Raw genomic sequence first — 8,866 nt, 5'->3', positions numbered from 1 at the left:
AGCAGGCACCCAGTGGTTCAAAACCCGCTGCGGTGTGCATGTCTGAGACTCCCAAAGGAGGAGAGACGGAGCAGAAGGGCTTGGGGGGTGGGGGGAGGCATCACTCACAGGGGTCTGTTCTTTTTCTCTCGCCAGCAAGGACATGTACCTTATAGCAAATTGAAAAATACAATTAAGATGTACGTCTAATAACAAAATTACCAGGGGAGCTGGCAGATGATGTGGTGGTTAAGGTGCTGGACTACCAGCCAACTGTGGTTCAAGTCCCAGTCTGGCAGCCTGAAAATTATGTCCAGGGAGCCAGCAGATGACTTAGTGGTTATGTTGCTGGACTCTCACATAGCTGATGCAGTTCATGTCCCAGGCCTGGTGGCTTGAAACATGCCCAAGATCTCAGAAGGAGAACGGAGGGATTGCGTGTGGCCATCACCCTGGGGTGGTTTCTCACTTTCTCTCCCTCTCTCTCTCTCTCTCTCTCTCTCTCTCACATACCCTCAGTCAAAAACCTACACCCCTCCCCCCCGAAAAAAAAATCATCGCATGTGCAGGTGTACCCATCATCCTGAGAGGAGAATGGAGGAGAAGGGATTGTGGCATGGCCATCCCCTGGGGGTGATTACTCACTTTCTTTCTCCAGGGGCCAGAGGGTGGTGCAGCAGGAAAAGATGACGCTCTGACGCTGACCCATGTAACAGGGTTCAGGTGCGCATCCAGAGGGCGTGCCAGGAGCCACAGCTGGCTGGCTGCTGTCTACACCCTATCAGCAATGCGGTCTCTTCTGCTTGTGGAAAAAATAAGAAAGCAGTGCTGGCACCAAGTGCTGGCAGGGAGGTAGAGGAGTGGGACCCTGTCCTGCTCCAGGAGGCACAGCCCCCGCAGGGGACATGCCCCTGACAGGACTCAGCCATCCCACTGCCACACTGCCGTATTTACCTAGGAAAAATGAAAACACAGCCAGGTGAGACACATATGCAGGTATTCACACCAGCATATTTATAATGGCCAAGAAATGGAAACAGTTCAGACAAAAATTGGTGTGTGGATAAAAAAACAGTGTATTTCGTCAAATGAGAATATAGCCCAGGAATAAAACATCAATGTATGATTAAACTACATGTGGTAGCTGGGTGAATCTTGGAAAGATCATACTAGGTGAAAGAAGTTAAAGTACAAGGGACCAGCAGATGGCATAATGGTTATTACATTGCTGGACTCCCACATGGCTGACCAGTTTGGGTCCTGGACCTGGTGGCTTCAAACTCATGCTGGGTGCATGTGCGTGCATGCCCCAAATCCTGAAAGGCTAACGGAGAAGGGACTGTGGCATGGTCACCCCCCGGGAGGGCGATTCTCACTTTCTGTCCCTTGTCTCTCGTTCTCTGGTGAGCACATGCACCTATAGCAAAAATCTCTCGCTCAAAATAAAGTTAAAATAGAAAAGGCCATAGGTCAGGTGCTCACATTCCAGTTATGTGAAACTAGAAGAAACCAAACTGCTGGAGCAGACGGGTCGTCACTGGGGGACCGAGGGCAGAAAACGGTGTCCACGGTGCTGGTCACGTGCCTGTTTCTGCCCGCCCGGTCACCCAACTGTACAGTTGAAATTGGCGAATTCGGGGCCAGCAGATGGCACAGTGGTTGAGACGCTGGATCCCACTTGGCCGACTGCAGTTTACAGTCTAGACCCCTCGTCTCGGGCATACTGGGTGCATGTGCACATGTGCCCGAGTCCCAGGAGGAGAACGGACAAGGGATTGCAGTGTGACCATTCCCTCTGGGGGGTGACTTCTCATTCTCCCTCTGCCTCAAGAGTGCACACGCCCTATAGAAAATAAAAAATAAAAGTAAAAACATTGGTGAATGTAAGTAACACCTTAATAAACAACAAAGAGGAAACACCGGTAGCATCATATACAAAATAGTAACCCATCTTGGCGACATAAAGAAGGGAGCTCCGAACACATCAGTAGCGACTGGGCTAACTCCTGGGGAATTAACTTAGAACACATGTATTCAGAACTGACACACGGGCCAGCAGGTGGCGTAGTGATTAAAGGTGCTGGATTTTCAGATGGCCGACTGCGGTTTGAGTCCCAGACCTGGTGGCTTGCTTTCTCAATTTTTTAAAAATTATTATTATTTTATTTAACTTTATTTGCTTATTTCAGAGTGAGAGAGAGAAAGAGAGAAAGCAAACCGCCAAGCCCGGGATTCAAACCACAGTCGGCCATGTGGGAGTCCAGCGCCCTTACCCACCATGCCACCTGCCGGCCCCTTCTCACTTTCCTTTTCTCTCTCTGGTCAAACTTTTAAAAATAATAATAACAAATGGAATTAAATAAATAAATAATTCTTTAAAAACAAAAACAAATGAAACAACAAACCTGACCCAGAGGAAAGTACAAAATATTTGGGACGCACTCAAAGGCGGCTTTCAAGTTTTGTTTCTTCTACAGTTTCATATAAATGGAGCCTAAGTACATAGTCATTTGCATTTTTATTGCAGCATTATATGAATTTCCAAAATAGCGGACAGAGCCCGGATGCTCACACAGCAGTGAGGAGCTGAATGAACTGTGGCCACCCATACACTGAGCACAGTGTGATTCCAAAACACGGTGACATGGTGCCATGCATGGACAAGCAACTGCCTGGAGAAACTGTCCTTTTTATAAAAAATTACTTATTCACATTAGTGTATGTGTTTTCGAGAGAAATGAGCACCCTCCACAGAGTCTGGTCACACTGCACTCTCCCTCCAGGCCTCCAGCCAGTCCATCTCGGGCACTGGCGTATGCCCAACTGTTTCAGGCTGAGCAGGCCAGGATTAACACACGGGCACCACACGGGTCTGGCTTCCCTCAAGCACTGCATCACTGCTGTGCCAAGGAACCACCCCTCCAGGAGGTGCTCAGTGAGAAAGGCAAAGTGCAAAAGAGAACATGTAGAATGCTGCCTGCAAGAAACAAAGGGGCCAGCAGGTGGCATGATGGTTAAGGCACTGGAATCCCACATGGCCGACCACGGTTCAAGTCTCGGACGTGGTGCCTCGCTTTCTCACCTTTTCACTCTCCCTCTCACCGTCTCTCTCTGGTAAGCATACATGTCCTATAGCAAATTTAAAAAATAATAAAGGGCTGCCAGGTGGCACTCAGAGAGGGGATGGCAGGGATGGGGCTGTGAGGACTCCTGGGCAAATGTCGCAGTTTGACCTGTTGCCCAGGATGGAGCCAGCAGGTGGCATGTGTTTAAGGCACTGGATTCTCACGTAGCCGACTGCGATTTGAGTCTCTGACCTGGTGGCTTGAAAATCATACTGGGAGTATGTGCCCCAAATCCCAGGAGAATGGAGAAGGTATTGTGGTGTGGCCATTCTTCCTGGGGGGTGATTTCTTTTCTCTTTTTTAATATATAATCAGTTATTTAGGTTCTTGGCAAAAAAAAAATCTAGAACACCAATTTGTGAGGATAAACTCCATTCGTAAGGGCAAACTTGGATCGCAGGTAGCCCTGGAGCTGAGGAACAGCTTTTGATTTTTGGTAAAATTTGCGAGTCCACAGCTTTCTGATCAACCTTGCGCTGCTCTGAAATCTTGTATTTCTCCTTCTCTGTGTTGAAGATTTCACCTTCCTGGTGTCTGGGCTTCCGCAGTTTCTTTTTCTTGAAGTAAACATCGGTAAGGTGCTTTGGGATTTTTACTTTCTAATATCAATTTTCATGGAGGTGGCAATGACAAATTTCTGGTATGTTCTACGCAGTGGAACTCAATTGAGAACCAGCGGTCCAGTTACAAGTAGTGAGCCACTGCTCAGCTGCTTCAGGAAAACCACTCTCCTGCCTCTGTGGCGTCCACTGAGGATGATCAGATGGTCCCGGGAGTGACGCTGGCTCGCAGCTCTCTCACACGCTGACTGGAGGGTGTTTTGCCGTGGCCCAGCAGCCTCCGAGGCACATCTTCAGTAGGATAATACCTGGGCATTTTGCACAGTTTAACCACCCGGGTACCACTGTTCTTGTCTCCACCAACCAGGTTTTTTTTGTTTTTTGGGGGGGGCAGAGGTTTTTGCTATAGGGCATGTGCACTCGCCAGACAGACAGAGACACAGAGACAGAAAGTGAGAAATCACCCCCCGGGGGGGATGGTCACGCTGCAATCCCTTCTCCTCCATTCTCCTCTTGGGATCTTGGGCACGTACGCACACTCGCCCGGCCTGAGTTCTAAGCAACCGGGTCCGGGATGCGAACCGCGGTCGACTACGTGGGAGTCCAGCGACATAGCCATCACGCTAACTGCTGGTTCCCCACCAACTGGTTTTGTGACAGTCACAAGAATCTTTTTCTTTTCGATCCTGGATTTAGTGGCCAAGTGTTTCCTCTTGTACATGGCCTTCCTGGAGTACCACAGTCGACTACATGGGAGTCCAGAGACATAGCCATTATGCTAACTGCTGGTCCCTGGGGTCACCTTTTTTAACCTTGCCACTGGCATCAGCCTTCTTGGCTTCAGGTTCTCCTTAGTGTACTGCTTTGCAGCTTTTTCACCTGCCATCTTGTGTAGTGGGAAAGAGAACTCCTGGGGGGTGATTTCTAACCTTCCCTGTCTCTGGCAAGAGCATGCGCCCTATAGCAAAACCCCCAAAAAGCAAACCAAAATGGAGTGGCTTGCAGTGGCTTTGAAGGGGCAGCCCAGATGTGCATCCCAGCGACAGGTGATGGACAGTGAAGGCCAGTAGGAAGGGGACATGGACAGGGACGGCAGGCACTGTGTGTGCCTGGTAGGCATGGGCCATACTTGAGTCTGAAAGCCCGTGCTCCCACAGACTTGTGAGACATGTCTTCGGTGGACACCCCTGGGGAGACTGACGGTCAGGGGGGTCTCTGGCCTGATACGTCTGCACAGATCATGCCAGATGCAGAGGAAAAGGCAGGGACCACCAGGCGGGAAGGTGACCCTGAGATGAGCAGGGCAAAGGCCATACTATAAGCAACCCACTCCCACAAGGCTCAGAAGTCTCTGCATGCGTGTGCATGCCTGCACCTGTGTTCATGCCGGTGCTCACGTGCATTCTCAGTGGGGTGTGCACCTGGACTTTCACAGCGTGTCACCTATCTGCTGCCAGTGACAGAAGGTGCTGGAGTTGGGGCACCCCAGAGCAGAGGCGAGTTTGGCTCATGACTGGTGGGGGTTGTGGGGTGTGGGCCTTTAGCCAGGGAGCCCTGAGGCATCACCATACAGGGAAGGCACATTTGGGTCCATGTGTCTGCCCCCTGCCCTCCCTCTGAGCCCACTGGGACTCAGTACTGCCCCAAGCCTCAGTCCTCCCAGGGCCCCCTCTGCTGTCCGTGTCAGGCATGTCTCTTACTGAGGCCTCCGTCAACCCAGTTCCAGCCCTGGATCAGGCACAGTGGTGTGTACACGTGTGGTGTGCATGTGCACATGGACAGTGGCAACCAGGCCACCTGGCAGTGCCACACGCATGTGGGTGCCATCTCAGCGTGTTCCGTGAAGTGGGACCGTGTCGGGCCGTCCTTGGACAGCACGTTGAGTGTAGGCATCTTTGGGAACATTCACAGACTGAGACTGCACATCGGAGTGACATGTGCTTACTCCGCGTCCTTGTTGAACCTTTATCTCTTACAATTGAACCTGGATGAAACCTGAGCCTGGTGCCCCACGGCAGCCACACACATGGCTTCTGGAAGGTGATGCGGCTGTGCACAGGGAACTGTGGCTGGGCGTGGCACCTCCGCCCCGAGGGCCGCGTTGCCCAGGTATACCTAGAGGCCTGCAGGAGCAGCACAGCACCCTGCAGAAGGCAGACCCATGAGGCGGAGATCAGAGCGAGAGCCGCCACATGCAGGCTGCCCCAGCCTGCCCACTGTCCACTCTGGTCGTGGACAGCGCCTGGCCCAGGCAGCTGCCCACCCTGACAATGCGCAGGAAGACCTGGGCAGCCACTATCGACTCTGGCACTGGTCACAGACACCATCGGGCCCTGGGCCCTCATCCTCCCAAGCTGTGAATCTCAGGGATGGTCCTGGGTGGAGGCGTGTAGGTCTCTGGTCTGTCTCCATGTGGTCTGAGCAGGGCCAGAGCCTGGCCCTGCAGTCCCTTAGGATGGCCTGGCAAGCCTCTCCAGCAGCACCAGCTTTGTCTGCAGGTGGACGTCAAAGGGAGGCAGCTTGGTCAGGTTCAAACTCACACCTGTGGTGCCCACGATGCTGGCCAGGACCCGGTGTGTATCCCTGTAAAGGGCCTGGGGCCCAGGGGCTGCCGCCATGAGCAGGTGCGTGTAGGCCAGCATGCCCGGCTCCCCGGGCTGTAGGTCTTCCCGCTTGTCATACCTGCAAGACAGAGCAGACCGCCGCCTGCAACCCAGCCGAACCCAACGCCGCCCTGTACTTGGTGCCCCTCAGGAGCCCTGCATATGGCTGCCGGGAGGAGCAGTGCCGTCTGCGGCCATGGTGTGGAGACATACCTCCAAGCGTCGTTGACTTGCAAAAAGCGAGACACACCTGTCTGGGCAGCAGCCGCGTCGATGTGCAGACGTACACCTGGAAACCCACAGTCAGCCCCATGCAGGCCCCGTCGGTGTGCAGAAGGACGCCTGGGGACCCACAGCCAGAACCCCATGCGGCCCTCCCGGGCGCAGCCAGCCTGGACGGCACCAACACTGACCTGTCCGGGCGGGCACCAGCTCATGCAGCCTCTGCATGGCGACGCCGCCGGGGTAGTTGAAATGGGAGACGTAGAGGGACGTGGCTGTGAGTGCGGCGTTGAGCACGAGGTGGGCGAGCACGAGCAGAGACCCCGTCTTATATAGCCAAGACTTCTGAGAGTTGTTCAGCCTGAGGAAGGGAGAGTGGCAGTCCATAAGAACAGGCTGGCAAGAGAGAGCAACCGTGTCAACAGCGTGTGGCATTACAGACAACGCTGCAGCTCACGCTTTGTCAAGAAGCCAGTCACCAAGTGCACAACAGACGACTAATAAGCTCCGTTCGAGGGCTGCCTTCGGAGTTCTGCCCGTGGACCCCAGATACCAACCTCACCCTTTTATCAGATTCTCAAATGTCCTGAGTTACCACGAAGGTCAGGGCCACTGGCCTGCTGCCTGTCCAGGAGCCTCTACGGGCCAGTCGGTACTCAGTCGACCCTGGACGAAGACCGGTCTTCAACCAAACTCGGCAGGCTCCTGAGCTCTCTTCTGAACCGGGCCACCTCAGCCTGCAGGCTTGTCAGCACTTGCCCTTGAGGCCCTGCCAGGCCTGCCAGGAGACCTGAGCGATGTCAGGCACAGTTTCTTTCTCTTTTTTTTAAAGAGAGTTTTTTGTTTGTTTGTTTGTTTGTTTTGCTATAGGGCATGTGCGCTCATTGGAAAGAGACAGAAAGCGAGAAATCACCTCCGGGAAGATGAGCACACCACAATCCCTTCTCCTCCATTCTCCTCTTGGGGTCTTGGGCATGCATGGACGTGCCTGGCTTGAGTTTAAGCTTCCACATCTGGGACTCAAACTGCAGTCGACTACGTGGGAGTCCAGCAACGTAACCATTATGCCATCTGCCGGTCCCCAGGCACGGTTTCTAAAAGTCAAGGCCAGGAAGATGGCCCGACCCCCCCGCTACCACCTGGGAGAGCTCAGCCCTGCAGGGAGTTGGTCCAGCCCAAAGCCAGCGGTGGGCAGAGGTCCTGGGTCCTGATCTGGAAAGCGTGCAGCTGTGAACCCTTCCTCTGTGCTTGAGGCAAACTCATACCCTGAGCTGTCCCAAGGACACGCAGACCACCTGGGACAGCCCTGCTCGCACCCTGGCATCCGGCTCACCCAGACCACACCACTCCCCATACAAACACCAGCAACTCACTCCTCTGTGTGTGGCCAGGGAGCGGTTGGGTGGCCTCGACTCAGGGACAACCCCTGCCACACTCAGCCTGGGGAAAGGAGTCCTGCCGGGTATGTGGGCAGCCTGGTAGCCAGTCATGAAGGACCCACTTCCTGGTCAGGGAGGAAGCTTTGTCCTCACCACCAAAACAGTGTTCGGACCAGTTCACCCGCGACACTGCTTTCTCCTGGCTTGGATCTGCACCCCCGGGAGCAGGGAGCCGACCCTGGGGACAGGAGGCAGTCAAAGTGAAAGTGCCAAAGGCGGGCTTCGTAAAACAGGTAGGTCCACCTGGCCGGGCCGCAAGATGGCTGAGCTGCTTGCCGAGCATCTGAGGGCCCCTTCACCAGACGCTCTGTGGGCAGCCAGCTGTGTCACGGGGCGCCGCCCAGGCCTGCTCCTGTGCCCCTTCCAGCTGCAGACCAGGACACAGGCAGTGACCAACCTGACGGCACCCCCTTCCATGGCTCCCTGGTGCTCAAGACACAGAGTGGCAGCCTCATTTGAAAACGCTGCCCTCGGCCTCTGCAAACTCTTCCCCACACCCTGCCGACTGCACCTTCGTCACCTCCTGCTGGGTCCCTTTGGCCCCTCCAAGCTCCCCCCAGCACCCTCAAGCTTGGCCTTGCTAGGCCAAGCAGTAGCACCCCCAAATTGTCCTGCTTCAGCCAGCCCACCAGCTGGACAAAGCCCTCCACCTGGAGTCCCACCCCGAGGTCACAGCACAGACCCATAGAGCCTGTGCCACCGAGGCCCCTACCTGCAGCTGGCTGGCTACTGCTCGAGGGACCCCGTACTAGGAATGAACGCACCACCAGGTAGACAAGAGCAAGGCTCACGGCCAGATGGGCTGCAGGCTGCCCACCCAGGCAGGCCTCTGTCAGCACACCACCAACCTTGCCCCAGCCCGCAGCTCATGTGGCCCTGAAGCTGGAGGGATGGACCAGGCAGCCCTCCTTTGACATAAATGCCCAATTACACTCTTT

At 54.5% G+C, this 8,866-nt stretch overlaps 1 protein-coding gene and 1 long non-coding RNA gene across 2 annotated transcripts in view; both read right to left on the bottom strand.

Moving 5' to 3' along the window:
• LOC106735858 (uncharacterized) overlaps positions 1-1,256 on the bottom strand; it is a 9,676-nt gene extending 8,420 nt beyond the window's left edge. Inside the window, exon 1 of the long non-coding RNA XR_001371060.2 lies at positions 625-1,256. This is a non-coding gene — a long non-coding RNA (uncharacterized LOC106735858). The remainder of the gene's footprint in view (positions 1-624) is intronic.
• Positions 1,257-5,972: 4,716 nt separating this feature from the next.
• The window catches only part of ALG12 (ALG12 alpha-1,6-mannosyltransferase), an 11,387-nt gene continuing 8,493 nt past the window's right edge, over positions 5,973-8,866 (bottom strand). Inside the window, exons 8-10 of the mRNA XM_006157591.3 lie at positions 6,681-6,850; positions 6,481-6,556; positions 5,973-6,346 (exon numbers count right to left, since the gene is read on the bottom strand). Coding sequence (XP_006157653.1) covers positions 6,115-6,346; positions 6,481-6,556; positions 6,681-6,850 — 478 coding nt within the window. The 3' untranslated portion in view covers positions 5,973-6,114. The remainder of the gene's footprint in view (positions 6,347-6,480; positions 6,557-6,680; positions 6,851-8,866) is intronic.

The sequence above is a fragment of the Tupaia chinensis genome, unplaced genomic scaffold (genome assembly GCF_000334495.1).
Source record: "Tupaia chinensis unplaced genomic scaffold, TupChi_1.0 Scaffold000548_1, whole genome shotgun sequence".
In the NCBI taxonomy this organism is placed as follows: domain Eukaryota; kingdom Metazoa; phylum Chordata; class Mammalia; order Scandentia; family Tupaiidae; genus Tupaia; species Tupaia belangeri.
This window is presented reverse-complemented; position numbering and strand designations above follow the sequence as displayed.